The sequence below is a fragment of the Notamacropus eugenii genome, chromosome 3 (assembly GCF_028372415.1).
Source record: "Notamacropus eugenii isolate mMacEug1 chromosome 3, mMacEug1.pri_v2, whole genome shotgun sequence".
Lineage (NCBI taxonomy): Eukaryota > Metazoa > Chordata > Mammalia > Diprotodontia > Macropodidae > Notamacropus > Notamacropus eugenii.
The window spans coordinates 32152350-32173618 of record NC_092874.1 but is presented as its reverse complement, the minus strand read 5'-3'; the positions used below and the strand labels follow the sequence as shown (position 1 = coordinate 32173618).

Genomic DNA, 21269 nt, shown 5'->3' with positions numbered 1-21269 from the left:
GCTGTTACATGACAAACATGATAACTGTAAGCTCTCCTCCCCATAACATCTCCCTCAAATACCTGGACACAGCTATCCTCCCTTTAGCCAGACCCACATCTTTTCAGCATCAGCAGAGAGAGTAACTCACACTGATGAATCACAGAATCCTGAGGCATTTAGGAAGGACTCTATTAGAGATTATGATTTCCCCAAATGAGAGTGATCACTCTCTCCTGAAATTTTATTTGACATTGTTATGGATAGCTTTTCTTTTTCCATCATCTTCACTTCCCAATTTAGCTTGGTCATTGTCTAGGAAACTTTCCTTACAATTAGCAACACAAATAAAGTAGAAAAATAAAAACAGTCCTGATAGGATAGCCATTGTTTCAGGTCCATAATCCCTCACCTATGCAAAAAGAGTTCTCTTCTTTTCTTTTTTCAATCAGACTTTGTTTGGACCTTTCCTTTGCCCTGATAAGATTCTCTTACATTCTTATTAGACTCTAAGCTGCTTAAGGACAGGGTCTGCATTAGACTTTTGTTTGTAACCTCTATATCCAGCACACGTGTCTTGGATGCTATAGCCAATTAATAAATGTTTTTATCTTGAATACAGATAGTCTCTATAACTATTGCAGAGAAGGAGAACATTTCATTTTAGTGCTAACTTTTAGGAGTTAGTGCCATGGAAAGTAGAGATTTAAAGGAAACATCCACATTTTAAGATGTCATAAGTAATGTTAAAATGTGGGAAGACAACACAACCCACAACTCCAATTTGTGGTATATTTCTAATGACAGTAAAGAATAAGTATTTAACAAATTACTGGGTCTCAAGACATGAATAACTACACTTCCACGACTGGAATGGAAATCATTGGCATTAAGAAAAGGGAAAAAAACAAATTCTTTAAGCAAATAAATACTACTGTTTGTCTCAGTTATACATACAAAGCATACATTACATATATAGACAAATACTCCTTATTTAACCCTAACTGGGGTTGGCCATTAGCATATATTACTATATAACCCTTTCCTGAAAATTCAGGTGTGAATCCCACTTAGAATTAAGAAGTATTATGTTTTTACCTGAGGGAAGAATAATTTCCTAATTAACTGGCCCTAGGGGCATATTTTCATTGTGATTTTCTAAAGTTTGTTTTGTTTAATAAATTGAAGTGGAAAAAACCCTTATTTTTCAAATTGCTCAGAAGGGCAGAAATTACATTTTATTTGCATTGCTTCATCATATCAGTTCCAGTTCTTTAAAGTCTGGTAGAGTCTGCCTTGGGCTATATGCCATTGAAATTATAAAATATTCTTTGCAATCGTTTAGTATGTTCCAGTGTCTCATTATTGAAGACATTTCTGATGAATCAGTAATAGGAAATAGTGTAGTGTCCATTATATGTTTTCTTAGGAAGCTTATGCATAAAACATGGATAAGGGTCCTGGGTATGCCATCCTGCATGCACAACTATAATGCTCAGACATGACCTCGAGAAGCAGAACATAAGAAAACCTTAAGGAAAATCTTTATTACTAAACTTTTGCCATGGCTGATTTTTAACAGAATAAAATATAATTATTTTCTCATTAAAAGAGAAATTCTCTAAAGGATCGTCTAAAAATGGAAAAAGAAAAATGGAAGAAAATAGAAAACCTTTCCTAGGATGAAAACATATACAAATTGAAGGACTTCATTAAGGTTTTTAAGATGATATGCTGAAGATAGATAAAATCATGCCTTTGAGATCCCAGGCACCATGATAAAGGGTATGAAATACAAAGTTCAATGCTACTACTAGTTAGCTGCTAACATGCCGGTATTTCAGAACTCTGCCTAATTTGAAGACCAATTACAAAATGTCCTTCTCAAAGTTAAACAATAATCTCATTCAGAGTGATTGCAATGTTTATACTCCCACTAGTATACCCCACTGATAGTAGGTTTTGAACTGTCAAAGACTCATTTTATTAAAACTTTTATATCCACTACACTCATCATAAACACACTTACAGGAACATGAAACACCTGGTCTTATTAAGCCACTGGCTACCTCAAACCAAGAATATTAAACCTTAAAGACATCATAATGTGAAATTAAAATGAGTTGCTTGAAAAAAAAGTGGACTTTGCTTTCTTTCCCAACTCATCACTTGCTAAAATAACAAAAACATCGTGGCTGAGTTCATATAACATCATAAATCAGAATAGAGGCTAAAGCATTATATATGCCTGGATAACTGGCTCATAAAATACAATTAAAACAAACTAATAAATGTCCCTCCAAACCAAACACTTAGAAAGACAACAACCAGATGACTAACTAGATTTCTGAATTTTCATTTGGAAACCCAATGTCATTGTCATTTGCGATCTCCCCTGATTGTAGCCACATAATAACATCCTCGGGACAGCAAAGAGTGATGGTGTTACCTTACATCCCATACCACTCGTTTTCAACCCAGTTTTTAAAAATGAAGAGAACACATGTATGTAACAATAGTTAGTGAGACTCTGAGCCAAGTTTATGACTGCTTATACTCAGAGAAATTTCTCCAAATCAATCCATAGCAAATCTGCCCTCACCTGAGGGAGGTGGGAAGAATGTGCAGGCTAGGTGGTAGAGTAGCTCAAAGTAGATAGCCATTGGCCAATTCTTCTTTCAAAGTTTTATTCGCACCATCTCAGTGATAAATGCAGCTATTTCTCAACATCCAAAATGGCTTTGAGTTCTGTCTACACCCTTGAAATTCAATTTTTCGTATCTTCAGTATCCTGGGACAAACAAAACTCCAGTAGATTCATCCGAGTTACACACTTGGTATCACTGCCAGTTAAGTAGTCATATTTTTCCACCTCAAATTTAAACTAGTTTTTTATCATGCTACAGAATGTCTATTGCATGAGGTATATTAAATGCAAAAGGACCAAACACAGTACAAGACAGAAATGGGGTAGATTTTTTCCCCTTTTCTCTAGTCAGTTTCCTATTGGGTCACAAACAATCTTAATTAGAAAAATGGTAACTAAAATATGACATGTTTTAATGAATCTTAATCATACAGTGCTTATTAAGTCTCTCTAAAATAAGAGAAATAAAAATGTTTTATCTTCACAGTTAAAGAAAAAAAAAAACACCACTACCACCAAAAACAATCAGCAATAATGCTGATTTGTTAAATCCCTTAACCTGAAGATACAAAAGTAATTTACGGCATCATGTAAAACTGAAAATGCGTGTTTGAGCAAGCTTACCATTATCAGTTTTAATATTTCCGTTGCTAAGTTGCTTTAATCTCTTCTGATGTGATTTGCCATTGTAGTGGATTTGTGCTTGTGCAGCTGAATTCAGCTGAATATTACAAACATTGCACAAAGTGAAGTTGGTGTGTTTCTTTTCCCTTTCTTTCTTTTCTTCAGTGTCATCAGGTACTAGCTCAGTCTCACTTTCCCCATCAGGTACACACGGGATATCTGGAGAACAGAAAAAATGATTACAGTGTGAGTCCAGGAATCAATGTCTTCTAACACACATGCTCTGGGTCAGGCTATAATGATCTTTTGTTTTGATAATGGTCTTTTTTGTTGTTCTTTCATATATGATGCCACCTCTCACATCCCTGTGACTCTGTACTGGTTAATTTCTTGAAATTCCTTATTTCCTTCAAGCCTAAGCTCAAGCACAACCTTGAACATGAGGTCTCTCCAGCTTTTAGGGTGTTTTGCAATAAGGTCAGGTTGTATGTGCTTTGTATTATATGTGTATATACATACATGTGTTATGTATGTATGTGATTTTATAAAACATACAAAGAATATGATATAAACTATTGACACAAATTATTACTTTTTGTATCTCTAAAATATTTTCAAGAAGAAATTATGCATAGATTGGTATGTAGTGGAAGCACTTTATCCAAACAAATTATCCCTGCGAAAATGAGAGCTAAATAGAAGAAATGACATAGATACTGATTATTATAACTTTGTACAAGTTTTAAAATAATATAAAAAATGTAGAGACCAAAAGAACTTGAAAATGCCTTAGTCAGTAAGTTTTGACTTGCAAAGAGAAATAAAATTTCAGCAAAGGGCAACATACATTTAGAATATAGACTCTTTTGTAAAATCTTATGGAGATGGATACTGGTGATTGATGAGTAGAATTGCCTCATCAAAAGGAGATGCAATGGAAGAATGGAGAGCCAGTTTACAGAAGGCTTGGTTAGATGCCCAACTGAGTAAATACATCAGATATATAAGTATATATCTTTGGGGGCTTTAAAGATGAAGCTGGAAAGGGGATCATAAATAGACAAAAGATGAAAAAGAGTTGTAAAGATGTTAATAACAAACTTTTCTGACATCAAAAAAAGCAGAGCCTCTACACTTGGACTTGACCATTACAGCTCCAAGTGTGTGGAAATAGGAGATAGATATGGCACTTCAAAGCATAAAGATGGGAGAAAGCACAGAGATTATACTCACTCTTGTGTGTGTGTCTCTGTGTGTGTGTGTCTGTGTGTGTGTGTGTGTGTGTGTGTGTATACATTAGGGATCCCAGAGTAAGCATCCCTCTACTGTCTTTCATTTTTACACCATGACCAGATTGACTTCCTTCCCTAATGCTCTATATCTACCATCATGTCATTTTATAGCACTTCTTATATTTAAGTTGTCACTCATAACATGCATCAAAAAATTCAGGAGGATTTTCTTAAATATGAATATGAGGAAAAGTCAATTAATCATGAAAGTGTATTTTATTTTCTTCTTTCATAGATAAAATTTTCCTATGCAGTTTTTTCTAACACAATTAAGATCTAGTAAAATTTAAATGTACAAGATGCTTTAAAAATGTAATGATAGTAATAATTTTGCACTGCTATCTCCTGATGATTTATATTGAACAAGGCATAATCAAGAAAGGCTTGTTCTCATCAAACACATCTGCTACAATCATTGGGGATGTCCAAAGCAGAATGCCAATAAAGGGGTTTCCCTTTATATGGTGAAGGTTTCCAGGTGCTCCTGTCTGTAGAAGACATTGGACTGATTGGACACATTGAGTCAGTTCAAAGTTGGACCTACAGATTGTTCTGTATGTGCTATTGCAAATGACAGCTAGGAAAAACAACAACAACACAGCACGCTGACAACTTACTAAAGATGGGGTGGTGAGATGGAGGAGAGAAGATGACCTCAGTAATGGCTCCTATCTAGGAGCTATTTTTTTTATCCAGGCACTGTTGCTTCTCCACTGTTGAAAGATTCCACGACTGATCAATGTTCCCTACATTCTGCACCTTGGAGCAAAGCTTCAGGAACCCCATCCAATCAGTACATGGAACTTAGACAAGTATGCTCACATCAAAAGAATATTCATTTTAGAGTCAAGGGACTAAAGTCCAAATACTATCTCTGACTTATGTTTCACCCTACTTAATATCTCTGGGCTTCATAGTTTCCATGCGTATAATGAAAGGATTAGGTCAGATGGCACTGAAATCCCTTCTCTAAATCTTTGATTCTATGCAAGATGGACAAAAAAATGAATAAGGGGAGAAATGTTGGCCATTCATTTGAGCCTTCACCTCCAAGGTTGCCTTCTTTGTATTAAGCCCCATGAGGACAGGGGCTATTTTTGTGTATGTGTTTTTGCCTTTCTTGGGATATCATCCTTGCAAACCAAAAGCTTATTCTATAGTAAGTACTTCCTCCCTCAAGTTTGCTCATAATTCACTCCATTTTCCCATAATATTCCAAAATTGTATTTCTGAAGAACAGATCTCAACATGTCACTTTACTACTCAATAATTCCAGTGGCTCCCTGCTACTTCCAAGATCAAATGTAAACCCTCTCACTGACTTTTAAACCCCATTACAATATGACTCCATCCTACCTTCCAAGTATTCATATACTTGGTTGCCCACCAAGCACACTAGGACGCAGCGACACTAGTCTTCTTGCTATTTTGCACCCATCATAGCCCATGTCTTTTCATTAGATGTTTCTCTTCTTGTTTAGAACATTCTCCTTCCTTGCCTCTTCCTCCGGCTCCCCTATATTTTTTGAAAATTCAGTTCAAATTCCAACTTTTTCAGGAGGGCTTTCCATTCCACCCTTGCTCCCCTCACTGTTAGACCTATCCTTCTGAGATAACCTTCCACTGGCATTCTGTATATGATTACATATTGTCTTCCCAATATGATGTGAGCTTCTTGAAAGGAAGAATTATGTTTTGTCCTTCTTTATATACTCTTTATTTAGCATGTATCCTAGCACATAGTAAGCACCTAAATAATGACTGACTGAGAAATAATTATTAATAATCATTAATATTAATAACAAATCCAGAGTTCTGTTTTTTCTATAGTCCTTATTTAAAAGTTCAGTCTCTTGAAGGATATTACTGATAATGAGATTGGATTAACTCTCCTCAATCTTGGTCAGATCCCACCCAACCCTACAAGGAATTTAATCTAATCCTTTGTCCCATGAACTATGTTCTAGATAAATAATAATGTAATACTTTTGTATCTGTTTTCTCATGGATACAGGCATTTATGTCTTCCAAGTAGGTCATTCCTGCCTCCCAAGCTTTTGAAAGGGTCTGGAAAGCTCATTGTATTCTACTCAGGTTTGGGTGAGGCTAAGATCTTTAACTAGATTGCCCAAAGCTGAGGGTAGTCTGGGTGTAGAGATTTTGTCCCAGAGTGACATGATGTCACTCTCTCAGTCCCTCATTAGCCCACTTCTCATTCTAATAGGCATTATCTCATTAATTGTTAACCAATCAGCGTTGATTGTCACCCACTAGAACACTCTCTTTTCTAAGGGCATACAAACCATGAGCCTGCCACCAAGAGGGTCTTTGGCATTCAAGAGTGCCACTGAGCTCTTTTTATTAAAATGCTAGTATTATTGATAAAATGACCAATTACTCAGATATTGTCTCTTGAACTTTTTATACATCACACTGACTGACTGATATTGCCTCTCAGAAAAATTGCATAGTGTTCTCAATGACCCCATATTTGTCACCGAAAATCCATTTTGTTTAATCAAATATACTTCTGGTGATTCTACATAGCTAAGGGGCATAGGAATCCACAAGCTGTGCCAAGTTAAATTTGTGAGTTGCCCAAAGGATGTCACTGGAGAGACATCTTATGGGCAATAATGGGGGGTAACGCATTGCCTAAAAATAGCTGCTCAGCAGCAATAACCTAAAGGGTATTTTCAGCATAGAATATGACCAAAGAAAACAGGAAGATGCCTAGCTAATAGTAAGAGAAAGGGATAATTGCTGGAGAGCCTACATCCTCCATCTGCATTCATGAACTGTCCAGAGATGAAGGTGAAGATTCTGAATGTACATCCCTCTTGTGTAGGGATTATGATAACATAATGGTAAGAAGAGGAAAAGCTTGGAAGGCAGGAATGACCCACTTGGAAGACATAAATGCCTGTACCAGTGAGATCACAGATACAAAAGTATTACGGTATTATTTATCTAGAACATAGTTCATGGGACATAGAAAAATAGAAATTTTCCTATCCTCATAATATTAGCAAGGTGTTGAGTTTTATTGAATTAAAAAAATGGAAAATGAATACATTTAACTGTAATATCTTCCAGGAAGCAAGCACAGGAATGTATAACATTGTTTCATACTTGTGGAAAAAGGAGAAAACCACAATGTGTCATAAAGACTTGATAACATAGAAAACATCACTAGAGGACAAATGTTTGCACTGAATCCATTCCCCACTAGAGTGCAGTATGAATTTAAAATTCAAACTCTTGTATTTGATAGCTTCCTTAATACCTAAGAATTACTATAATCTCATAGGTAACCAGATAGGTGCGTGCGTGTGTGTGCGTGTGCGTGCGTGCGTGTGTGTGTGTGTGTGTGTGTGTGTACTCCAACTCAGTCACATATATAAATATAAAGTTCATGAACTTATAGACATGAAAAAGCATAAAAGAAAAAAAATTACGGAAATAAACAGAATCTGACAGTCTAAAATCTACCATTCTGTGTTTTTATGCTGTCTTGATTAGCAGCAGTAGTATTCCATAACTTATATAAATGTTAATTTAGAAATATGACACTAAAGACATTTTAATAAGCAATACATCACTCATAAAAATAACAAGTTCTAGCAATAGAATGACTAGATTATACAAAAGCTATAAATCAAGATTATTGCATTTTTTTCCAATGCCAAGATTTTTTTTTTTAACACATTGGGACATCAGGCACTAAATTTGCTCTCATTCAAAATTGCCCTACTGGTTTCTATATGAAGACATAGCAACATTTTTTAGAAATGACATACAGTCGTAGAAGGTGTGGTGGATAATAGTGTATATTGCACATGCATGCTGTTGGCCTCATGGTTCTGGCTATTGGGACAGCTTTGTTGTGTAGAAGAAAGAGCTCTTGCCTAAGAGTCAGGAGATCTGAGAATAATGTCCTGCTCTGCCATGACATGGTGATCTTGAGAAAGGAAATTAACTTCTATAGATATATTTCCTTGTCTGTAAAATGTGCAAAATAAATTTAGAGACAGGATCTCAGATGGCTGTTTGGGAAACGATTGAACTAGTTTGCCTCTGATATTAGTGTCTCTACCCACTACATACACACATATGTGTATATGTACTTTACATGTGCATATATATCCATTACATCTATGTATAAGCATGTATATCTAAGTACATATAATACTAAGCTTATATCCATATATACTGATATATTCGCATGCACATGTATAGATATATATATATATACACACCACACATATATGTATATATACACGTGTCGGAACATCAACATCACATATATGTGTATATATACACACTAATTTTTATAACTTTATATAGAATGTAAACTTCTAGGGCAAGGACTATTCCATTTATGTTTTTATATTCTTACTACTTAGCATAATGCCTTGCATATAGTAGGTGCTTAATATATGCTTATTGATAGATATATTGATTGATAATCTCCATAAAATACCTTTTATACCTTTCAATATTTCATATCATTAACTTATATCAAGGCAGAGACCATAATCTTGCAGCTGAATAAATGCTGCCTCCAAGGATCAGGTTTTAAATTCTATCTCTAACACTTACTACCTATGTGACCTGTGAAGTTGCCTATTTTCTCTAGTTTCAGTTTCCTAACCTGTAAAAATTAGAGGGTTGTACTAAATAACCTCTGTTACTCCTTCCAGTTCTATATTCGTGGTCTCATGCACTTGTTTGTTTGGAGTACTGATTTATTTTTTTTATTTTTATTTTTGTATTCCTAGCACCTTTCACCATGCCTACTACAATATCAGTATTACTGAAAGTATACACACACACATACACACACGTATGTATATAATAACACCAAACGAGTAGGCAATTACGTTACTAAATCTCAAATCCAGGTGTGTCTCTTTGTATTTGAGTTTAACCACTCTAGGATAATGCAATCACAGGTGTGGAGATGTGAGCTTTAGAAGTCACATTATCCAACCCCTTTATTTTGTGGATGGGGAAACAAAGGCACAGATACACCAAGCCTTAGTTTACCCAGCTAAAATAAGAGGCAATATCTGAAAGCAGTTCTTTGTAAACCCAAGTCCTTTTCTATCCACTATACCACATGAACCTCGAAAGTCTAGAACTTTTCAGATGTCTACACTGAACCCAATGTAATCCGAAGAGAATGTTATGTGTGTATACATATATACACATGCACACACACATACACATATACCCTATATATGTGTGTACATATATATACACATGTGTATATATACACATACATAATATGTGTATGGATGTGTATGTACACACACATATATGAAAAAATATGTTCTACTTGCAGAAACTATGTTTTCATCATTTCAGACACACAGGAAGTCTTAGCATAATGAAGGCTTTGGCTTTTTTCCCCCTGTCAAATCTCATCTTCTGCCTAAGATTTCAAGGTCTAAAGAATACATCTTTGTTTTATTGCAAACCTAAATTCAGTGGATAAAATTGTTCATGGATTCTAATTTACCACTCTCAATCCTGATCAATCTCGATTAGCGTAACTCTCCCAGTGAAAGAAAGACACAGATAACTGAGTTATTTTCTTGGATTTGTCTTTCAACTCTGTCTCTGAGGATGCTCTTTTTCTTAAGTGGCACACCAAACAGCTCTGGGCTTTGGAGGATTTGAGGCCATTAGCAAAAGGAAAATCTGGGGTGTTTCATGAGAGCTTTGCATGCAAAACAAACCTCTGAAAATAAATTATAAAGATATTTGTATAAATTAAATAAATTAATTTCTGTTGAGTCATTTCAGTCATGTCTGACTTCACGATCCCATTTGGAGTTTTCTTGACAAAGATAATGGAGTGGTTTGCCATTTCCTTCTCCAGCTCACTTTTACCATTGAGGAACTAAGGCAAACAGGGTTAAGTGACTTGCCCAGGGTAATACAGCAATGCGTGTCTGAGGCCAGATTTGAACTCACAATGATGAGTCTTCTTGACTACATTCAGGGTACTCTATCCACTGCGCCACGGTACCAAGTTAGTATAGCATAATCATCAGGAAACTGAAGAGCCTGGCAAACTAGAGGGGACTAAAGATGTAGTCTGTAGTCACTTAAGTATTCTTTCTGGTTCTCTGAAGTATTAGAAGAAAACGTCAGATTTAATGACTTGTCACTTTTTCAATTTGTACTGGCCAAAGAATGTCTACAGAGGCTGATGACTTTCACCTAAACCCTTCACTTAAAATTCTGTTACCTACCACAAGATGAAAAATGATGTTTGGGGTTTTGACTATGTCAGAATACCTGAGTTTTGTCATGGTATGGAGAGAGTTTAGGACATAATCCAGGAAGTGACATTTCATTTTCCTTTGAGTTTATTGTTTAACTAAAAGAACAAATCTAAATACTTAATAATTGTTAACTTTGCAAAAACACTGCATCTAATTTTGATCTAAATTATGTAACTTATAAGTACAACAAATTTGTAGCTGTTTACTCCAGTGGAGGTCTACAATCTCTTCGATGTGGATGATTTTCTTTAACTGGTATAGATTACAACCCCACTCATCCATACCTGTCTACTTCTTATGAACCTCATTCATATCCTCTCATAAATTCCCTGACAGGTGATTATTCCAAATACTGAGGCACTCTCTTTTGATATTTACCCAGGGGTTATCCTTCCCTTGTCATATTATCAGCCCATCTCTTTTGACAATACATTTCATCGATATTATCCTTCATAACGCTGTAGTGTTATTTCAGTCATGTCTAAATCTTAATGTTCCCAGTTGGGATTTTCATGGAAAGATATGGAAGTAGTTTGCCATTACCTTCTCCAGCTCATTTTATAGATGAAGAAACCAAGGCAAACAGGGTCAAGTCACTTGCCCAGAGTCACATAGCTAGCAAGTGTCTAAGGCCAGATTTGAATTCATGAAGATGAGTATTCTTGATTCCAAGCTCAGTGCTCTACTCACTGTGCCACCTAGCTACTTGGTATCCTTCATAATACTCTCCCTAATTTATTGTTTGTAAGGTTTTGTAACCTGTTCCCATTTGCCACTTTGTGCTGAGTGATCCTCAATTTGCATCTTTCAGATACGCAAGTATTTCCTGACACAGAGACATACATCAGCTGAAGGATATGGGGATTAAGAAAACGAACCTTGATTTCTGGAGTGGGGGGAGTTTGGGGACCAATATCCACATTAATATAATAAGAAATAGAGAAACTGAGCAACCCAATTTCACGAAGAGAATGGGAACAAGCCATAAATGTACTCCCAGCAAAAAGACAAGATAAAGAAGTTCGTATATTATTCAAAGACGGCAAGAAATAAAGGTGTCATTATTTGCAGATGATATGATGACTTGGGCAGCTAGGTGGCTCAGTGGATAGAGTACTGGGTTTGGAGTCAGAAAGACCTGAGTTCTAATCTGACTTCAGACACGTACCAGCTAGGTGATGCTGGACAAGTCACTCAAACTCCTCTTGCATAAAACTGGAGGAGGAAAAGTCAAACCACTCCAGTATCTTTGCCAAGTAAACCCAAAAGAAGTCAGTCTATGGGGTCACAAAGAGTTGGCCATGCCCAACAGCAATAGCAACAACAAATGATGTTTTACTTAGAGAAGCCTAGAGATTCAAATAAAATTAGCTGAAACAATAACTATAGTAAGTATCAAGACATAAATCAAATGCACAAAATTAACAGCCTTAAAAAATAGATTTCTAACAAAACCCAGCAGGAACAAATAGACAAAAGAAAATCTGTTCATGAAAATGCAACCAGGTTCAGCTCAAGATTCCCTGACTATATTCTTCCTTTTCCTCCCAAGTAACCATCTCATCCCTCCTGTGGCCTTTTCCTCCCACTAGTGAGTTTCTCCCTGATCCTATATTTGAGGGAGGATCCTGGCACAGCTGTGCTCTTTCTTCTAACTCAGTTCAGCCAGGCAATAATCACCCACATTTCTTTTTTCATCTTGTCCCATCATCCTCCCCCTGATTTTTTATATATTGTTGTCCTTCATTAGAAGGTGAGTTCTTTGAGGGCAGGGACTCTTTTTGGTTGCATTTGTATTTTCTGCACAAAGCACATTCTTTGGCACAGAATGAGGACTTTAGACATATTTTATCTAATTTATCTGGGAAACAATGTATTAAAATATACCCTAGAAATCATAAGAATACAACTATGAAACATTTACTGTTCCCTACTACAGTAGGAACTAGAGATAAAAGGGGTCAGAAAAGAGAAAATAAATAATTTTGTTAGGCAAAATTTACAATCTTCTGTATAAGCAAATTAGATGCAATTAAAATTGGAATTAAAGAATGTAGAAAAATCTTTGTGGCATATTTCCCTAATAAAATTCTAAAACCCAAGGTCTGTATGGAATTGATACAATTGATAAGAAAAAAAAATGTTGGGACTGGAGCCAAGAGGGCAGAATAGAAGGATGGACCTGTAAAAGGTCTCCCTCTGTAACCCATAAAATACCTACAAAAAAATGACTCAACAAGTTCTAGAAGAGCAGAAGCCACAAAATGAAGGACTGAAACAGATTTCTAGCTGAAAACAGCCTGGATGGCCAACAGGAAGGGTCTATTGTACCTGGCTTGGAGCAGAGCACAGCTCAGCATGGACCACATGGCACAGACAGGACTGGAGCAGTCTGGGGTGCAGAATCACAGATGGCAGCTGCAGTTCCCAGATTTCTCAACCCACAAACACCAAAGATAGCTTCAGAGGTCAGTAAGAAAGTTCTTTCAGCTGGGTGAGAAGGGAGTGAAGACAGCCCCAGCTCCTGCCCCAGGGCAGCAGCTGCCACTGAGGCAGCAACATCCACTTTTGATTTAGCCTAAAGACCCTGGAGGAACTGAACTGCAGATCTGGGTTTCAGTCCTAAGTGGCAGTTATGGGGTGAAGAGGAGCTGGTGGTGGCAGTGGAGAGAGAATCGTACTTGCAGCTCCAGGAGAGAAAAAAGTGCTTGTGTTTGCTCACAGACCAGAGTGCAGGCCATGAGAGGAGTAAACTCCTCTCCCTTGATTGTGCTACCTTGGAGGAACTGAGAACTTACAGGTCCCCAGAGATATCTCAGAGAATAACTCTAAAACCTCTGAAGCCTGGGGTAGCATATCTTCCACTTGAGAAAGGACTCAAAAGTCAAGTAGCTAGTAAAAAATGTCCAAAAAAGGGAAAAAATAAGACTATAGAAGATTACTTTCTTGGTGAAAAGGTATTTTCTTCCATCCTTTCTGATGAGGAAGAGCAAATCATACCATTACAGGAAGATATCAAAGTCAAGGTTTCTAGGTTCAAAATCTCCAAAAAAATATGCAAGGGTCTCAGGCCATAGAAGAGCTCAAAAAGGATTTTGAAAATCAAGTAAGAGAGGTAGAGGAAAAATTCAGAAGAGAAATAAGAGTAATGTAAGAAAATCATGAAAAGCTAGTCAACAGCTTGCTAAAAGAGTCCAAAAAAATGCTGAAGAAAATAACACCTTTAAAAATAGACTAACCCAAATGGCAAAAGAGTTCCAAAAAGCCAATGAGGAGAAGAATACTTTAAAAACCAGAAATGGCCACATGGAAAAGGAGGTTCAAAAGCTCACTGAAGAAAATAGTTCTTTAAAAATTAGAATGGAGCAGATAGAAACTAATGATTTTATGAGAAACCAAGAAATTATAAAACAAAACCAAAAGAATGAAAAAATAGAAGACAATGTGAAATATCTCATTGGAAAAACAACTGACCTGGAAAATTAATCCAGGATAGATGACTTAAAAATTATTGGTCTACCTGAAAATCTTGATCAAAAAAAGAACCTACACATCACCTTCCAAGAAATTATCAAGGAAAACTGCCCTAATAGTCTAAAACCAGAGGTTAACATAGAAATAGAAAGAATTCACCAATCACCTCCTGAAAGAGATCCCAAAAGAAAAACTCATAGGTATATGGCAGCCAAATTCCAGAGTTCCCAAGTCAAGGAGAAAATATTACAAGTAGCCAGAAGGAAACCATTTAAATATTGTAGAAATACAAACAGGATAACACAGGATTTAGCAGCTTCTACACTAAGGAATTGAAAGACTTGGAATGTTATATTCCAGAGGTCAAAGGAGATAGGATTAAAACCAAGAATCACCTACTCAGAAAAACTGAGTATAATACTTCAGGGGAAAAAAAATGGAATTTCAATGAAATAGAGGACTTCCAAGCATTCTTGTTGAAAAGAGCAGTGCTGAATAGAAAATTTCACTTTCAAACACAAGGAATCAAGAGAAATATGAAAAGGTAAACAGGAAAGAGAAGCCTTAAGGAACTCATTAAAGTTGAAGAGTTTACATTCCTACATGGAAAGAGGCTATTTATAACTCATGAGGCCTTTTTCAGTTTTAGGGTAGTTAGAGGGAATACATGTATTCATGTGTGTGTGTGTGTGTGTGTGTGTGTGTGTGTGTTTGTGTGTATACACAGACCGAGGGTATAGGCTGAGTTGAATCTGAAGGGAGAATGCATAAAACAAATTAAAGTTTACTCTTAAATGGAATGTACCAGGAGTAATGGAAAGGGAGAGGTAGAATGTAGCAAATCATCTCACATAAAAGAGTGAAGAAAGAGCTTCTACAATGAAAGGGAAGAGGGGGGAGATGAAAGGAAACAAATGAGCTTTACTCTCATGGGATTTTGTTTGAAGAGGGAATAAAACACACTCAATTGGATATGGAAATCTATTTTACCCTGCTAGAAGGCAAGGGGGAAGGGGATAGGGGAGGGCAGATAATAGAAGAGACAGCAAATTGGGGAAAGGGATAATCAGAAGCAAACACTATTGTGGGAGGACAGGTCAAGAGAGAGAATGGAATAAATGGAGGGCAGGATAGGATAAAGGGAAATGTGGTTAGTTTTTTACAACACAAATATTATGGAAGTGCTTTGCATTGTTACACATGTATGACATATATTGAATTGCTTGTTTTCTCAATGAGGGTGGGTGAGGAGTGAGGAAGGGAGAGAATACGAAACTCAAAGCTTTAATAATGAATGTTAAAAAATGTGTTAGCATGCAAATAGAAATTAAGATACACAGGCAATGAAGTATAGAAACATATTTTGCCCTGCAGGAAAATTAAAGGGAAGGGGATTGGAAGAAGGTGGCAAATAGAAGAGAGGACAGACTGGAGGAAGGGGTGGATGGGGTGTGCATGCTGCCCTGGAGTAGGGGTTGGGGAGAGATGGGGAAAAATTTTAAATTCAAATTCTTGTGGAACTGAATGTTGAGAACTGAAAATAAATAAATTATATAAAATTATAAAAAAAGAAAAAGAAAAGAAAAAATGTCATTCTGAAATATGGAACTGGTCAAAGGATTGGAAAAGATTGTTTTCAAGTGAATAATTGCAAAACTTCAACACCCAGATGAAACAGTGCTCCAAGACACTATTAATAAGAGAGTTGTGGAACAAAATGACCCACCAGATTGGAAGAGAGGAAGAAAGAGGAAAATGGCAAACACTGGAGGGACTGAAGGAGCACTTGCACATGATGAATTCCCTGTTGGTAAAGCTATGATTAGGTTCAGATATCCTAGAATACAATTTGAAATAACCCCAAACCATCACATGGTACACATACTTTGACCATGCAACCATGACCACTACTTCTGCCAGGACCCTGACCACTATGGTTACTCTTAGTATTAGGTATTAGGACAGATCAAGGACAGAGGGAAATTGGCTCCATGTCCAAGAATATTTCTGGAACTACTTTGTTATGATAGAGAAAGGGGGGGGGGGGGAGAGAAAGGTGTCCATTAAAAGGACCAAAGAAATTTTAGTATATGAATGCAATGGAATGTGATTGTACCATAAGCACTAAAGTGACAGAAGTATAGAAATGCTTGAATAAATTAATGCACAGAAAAGTGAGTAAAACCAAGAGAAGAGGTCATGAGAGGACCAGAGTAATGTGAGATTAAAGAACTCTGAAAGGCCTGAGAACTTTGACTAAGGCAGTCAAACAATCATGGTTTCAAAAGACCAATGATGAGCATGTGGTGTGTGCTTCCTGGTCCAGCAGTGAGTACCTAGACATACAGAATCATGAGTGTATTCTTAGATATGGACAGTAACTTGATATATTTTACTTGAAAACTAACTTGTCATATTTTACTTGAAAACAGATAACAAATCAGGTATTTTAAAGGTTTTAAAAATGGCCTAGTTCTTTAAGAAAAGGCTTATTTTCCCAAAACATTTTTCTGTTTCCATAATGCTCAAAAAAATACTAAAACTATAGAAGTCTCTATTTAGTGTGTATATGAAGGTATTTTATTTGTTATAAATGATTATAAAGTATGTTTAAGTGGGTGCCTGGATGTGTAATTCCATATACCATAAATCATTTAAAATTTTAAAGTAAGAAATGCTATGAAAAATTCAATTAAAATAATTACAAAACATACATAATATATGGAAGTTAACCTGCCAAAACAAATGTGTATACATGCATACCCACGGAGTGAAAACTATAATACGCTCTTTATAGAAAAAAATAGGACATAAAAATATAAGATATTGTTATAACCACTTTGATGTCATAGATTTCTTCCCCTTCATTGGCACACTTCCAGTAGCTTAATTCAAATTTTCTTTTCTGAACATTTTATATAATAAATATAATATAATACAACAAAATTAGATTTCACATGACATGAAATGATGTGAAATCATGTAGCATGATATATGATGTGATACATGTCTCATTGTAATATAACAACACAAATCACAATATGTGTACATGAGTATATGTTTATGCATGTGTATATATATATAGTGTGTGTGTGTGTGTGTGTGTGTGTATGTAGACAAGTGTGCATATTTGGGCAAGTCATTTAATCCTTTTTGCCTTAAATTCTCACTTGTAAAAAGGAAACTCCAAATGGGATCATGAAGAGTCAAACATGACTGAAATGAATGAACAGATGTACACTTACAAACAGTTTTTAAAATAAATGAAAAATTTTTAAACACAATTTTATTGGTACTGTCCCAATCTTCTACCTCACATAACTTGTAAGTAAAGGAATATCTACAGGTAAGATCATATTGTCCACTACCGATAGTTTTCTCTCCAATCGGACTGGTGAGTAAAGAAGCATTTTATTGCTTGAAAGATGGGAGGAGAAAGGATGTGATTGTTGCCAGATAGGAAATGGTTGATCTTCAGTTCATCCTTTGTACTTATTTAATAATTCTTTTTATTATCTAATGATCTCATAGAAACTGTATCATCCATTATGGGATAACAGTCACTTTGGAACAGGGAAGAAATTAAAAACTTCTTTAAATGGGACCAGAACTAGTCACAGAGAAGACAATAAGGTTCCCTCCACAAGTTGTCTAGGACTGACTAAATATAAATGTCTTAGAGAATTTCAGAGATTCAGAAAAGTTAAGGATCTTGTCCATGGTCACGCACCTGATAAATTTCCCAGGTAGGTTCAGAACCCAAGTTGTTCTGCTTACACAACCATTGCTTTATCCGTCTGAAAATAGTATTTCAGAACTGAAAGGAGCCTTTGAAAACAGAAGAAATCAAAAACAAAAAGTAGTATCTCTCTAATGCTAGGGAATGTGGAGTCAATGCCAAGCTGTGTCAGCAAAGAGAGTTTCCTTACTAAGTACAGTGTCTCTTTCAAATCCTAGATCTCCCGCATCTCCTCAAAAACCTACTGATAATTATGCAAATAGTTTTTCCATAAAAAAAATTTATTTGGCACATGATACTAGGGTTGGAATGGGTGAGTAGCATTGTTGGGAAAACATGAAATTCTTATTCCCGGGGGACTGAGATTTAGGATGCCAGCTTGCTTTATTAGAGTGTTAACACATCAACTGAGAATTTAAGCTGATTGAAATAGCACAGCAGACAAGTTTGGCCTCATTCTCCTTGGTTTTAAACTCGAGTCTGGTTCAATGATGCTTATAAGTAAAACAAACTTTTATCGAAGTAATAGCCTGATGCAATAAAGAGTCTTATCTTTTGTACAAAAGCAAAGCAAGTAAGTTGAGAAACTTTGTCCTCAAAAAAATCAAAAGCTAAGACTAAGACTGTCTGATCTTCTCATGCATTTATAAAATTAGGATGCCATTAAAAACACTTTTATAAACAACAAATTTCCAAATCATTGTGATTCTTAGAATTGATGCAACCTTTGGCAATTTTGCTTGAATAGGAAGCCAAGTCTAATCTTGCATTCTGAGTGCAGAGAAACATGGAGTGGTGAAGAGAAGTTCTGACTGGGATTCAAAGAATCTGGGTTCCCAAGACAGCTCTACCACATGAGAATAGCAGGTTGGTTCAGTTGCTAGAATGTGGAACAAAGAGTTAAAGAAGACCTGATGCAGACTGAAGTATACTTTTTTTATTTGCTTTTTTATGTTTATTTTTCCTTTGTCCTGTTTCTTCTTTCACAACTGTGACTAACATGGAAATGTTTTACATGATTGCACATATATAACCTATACCAAATTGCTTACCATTTTAGGAAGAAAGAAGGGTAGGGAGGGAGGTAGAAAAATTTGGAACTCAAAATCTTGGAAAAATGAATGTCAAAAATTGTTTCTACATATAATTGGGGAAAATAAAATACTACTAAGGTATTTGACAATTGATTTTCTATGAGAAGTGAAGGAAAGGAAAGATACAAAGATAACCCCAAGATCATAAACGTGATAAACTGAATGAATGGTGGCACTGCAGAGATAAATAGAGCATGTTTAGCTAAAATGATGATGAGGTCAATCTTAAAGATATAAAGTCTGAAGGATTGTTGGGGCATTGATTGATGGGTGATAGAAATGCCATTCTGAAGTTCAGGTAGTAGAGACAAAACTAGTGATATACATTTGGGAGTCAAATGCATAGAAGGGATAGTTGAAGCCATGGGAGTGAAAAGGCTTAAAAAATGATATTTAACTCAACAAATAGAATACACAAAAAGAATTTCCATATACATAGGAAAAGGGGATTGTACATAAGACTGAAGGTCCCTGTTCTGTACTGCTTGTTTTTCTTAAAATCAAAGAAATAATGTGAAGGAAAAGAGAGGCTCAGACAGAGCCCCTCTGCCAGATTTTGAATTTAGAAGGAAACAGTATGGAACCAGGGAGAGAGATATAGGAAGGTTGAGATAAGTGGGAGAGCCAGGGCAGTGTGAGATTCCTGAAAGAAATCACACAATTCTATGAGTGACACTACATGTCTCCCTGAAACAAAAAGCCCATCTTTTTTTAACAATGATATTCTAATGATTGTATATGTCTATGAGTCATGTGATACTTCAATGTCTGGGGAGCTCAAGCTCTGGATCATCCAAAGGGCAATGGAGAAGTGGATACTGCATGAAAGGAGTTTTGGTACCTTACAAATAATTATAAAGAAGTGTGGTAAAGGAAGTCATCTGATCTCCAAGAAAAATAAAAGAAACCCAAGATTTATAGCAATAGTTAGGGTCATTGATAAAAAAGCTACACATTCTGTTGATATCTATGCTATGTAAATAGACTAAAAAGCCTAAAGTACATTGGGTAGACCACGTGGGAAATTTATGAAAGGACATGAACTAGAATTGCACAAAATGGGTACTTGTAAATAGACTGAACTGTTGGAAGAACTACCATGGCACATGGAAGATCTGCATTTAAATCATTAGAACACCAGCACAAAGAGGAACATAATGTGTTAAATTGAAGAAGAAAAATTTACATATCTAACAGCAGGGTAAAGATTTTCAAAAGAAGCATGGAAAACTGCTGGCATCGTTGGCCTGATTCAGACGGACTGTGGCATCAATAAGCCAATGAAGACAACCCTTTTTATCCAGACTACCCTGATATATGCAACTTTGAGAGTCACATATGTCTCTGGGCTGTTACTATCGATCAGAGAGTTTCCCTAGATAGTCATTAGTTGGACAGGCGAAGTATTAAAAGAGTTCTGCTAGCTGAGTTCAAACAGCAGTCATAACTTGAGCTAAAACCAAGAAAAAATCTTTGTTCTCTGTCTTTCCAAATAAAATCTACAAATTTCATGTTGATGAGATTGAAGATGCATCAATATTTCCAAATAAGATTATCTCTATTTTAATGTCATTGTCATATGTCTATGTCATTAAAAAGGAAAACAAAATGATCATAATATTCTTGACAAACTTCCAGGGAATATTACCAAACAGTTTTCATTGAAATCACAATGGACCCTTGTTGTATCCATGACTGTTTCTACAATGCACTATTATAAAATTATTTGTAAATAATACCTTGCCAAAATTGATGCTGTATAATTTCTAATCCCATGACTTCCTAAATGATGTTATTATTTTTTAGTATCCTGTTTCTTATGTTTCTATAGAAGAATGGGGCTATTATTTGGTTTGCTTTCCAAGTCAACCAAGTATTACTACTGAGGGACCACTCTGTTAAAGACACAGTATATATCTTTAATTCTTTAGTTTTAAAAAAAACCAACCATCATCTCTACAACCACTTATAATTCAACAGCAAACATTTACTAAGCACCTACTACAAGTCAGGTACTAATGGGAATTTAAAAAGTCCCTACTTTCAAATTTGCTGACAGAATATTTTTACATGAATTTGACAGATCCCTCTTTCATTCAGGAGTAAGGAATAAGGAAGACCTTT

General features: G+C 35.8%; 1 protein-coding gene across 1 annotated transcript in view; it reads right to left on the bottom strand.

The window, feature by feature from the left end:
* Positions 1-3137: 3137 nt before the first annotated feature.
* LOC140531797 (uncharacterized) overlaps positions 3138-21269 on the bottom strand; it is a 209287-nt gene continuing 191155 nt past the window's right edge. Inside the window, exon 3 of the mRNA XM_072650512.1 lies at positions 3138-3469. Coding sequence (XP_072506613.1) covers positions 3213-3469 — 257 coding nt within the window. The 3' untranslated portion in view covers positions 3138-3212. The remainder of the gene's footprint in view (positions 3470-21269) is intronic.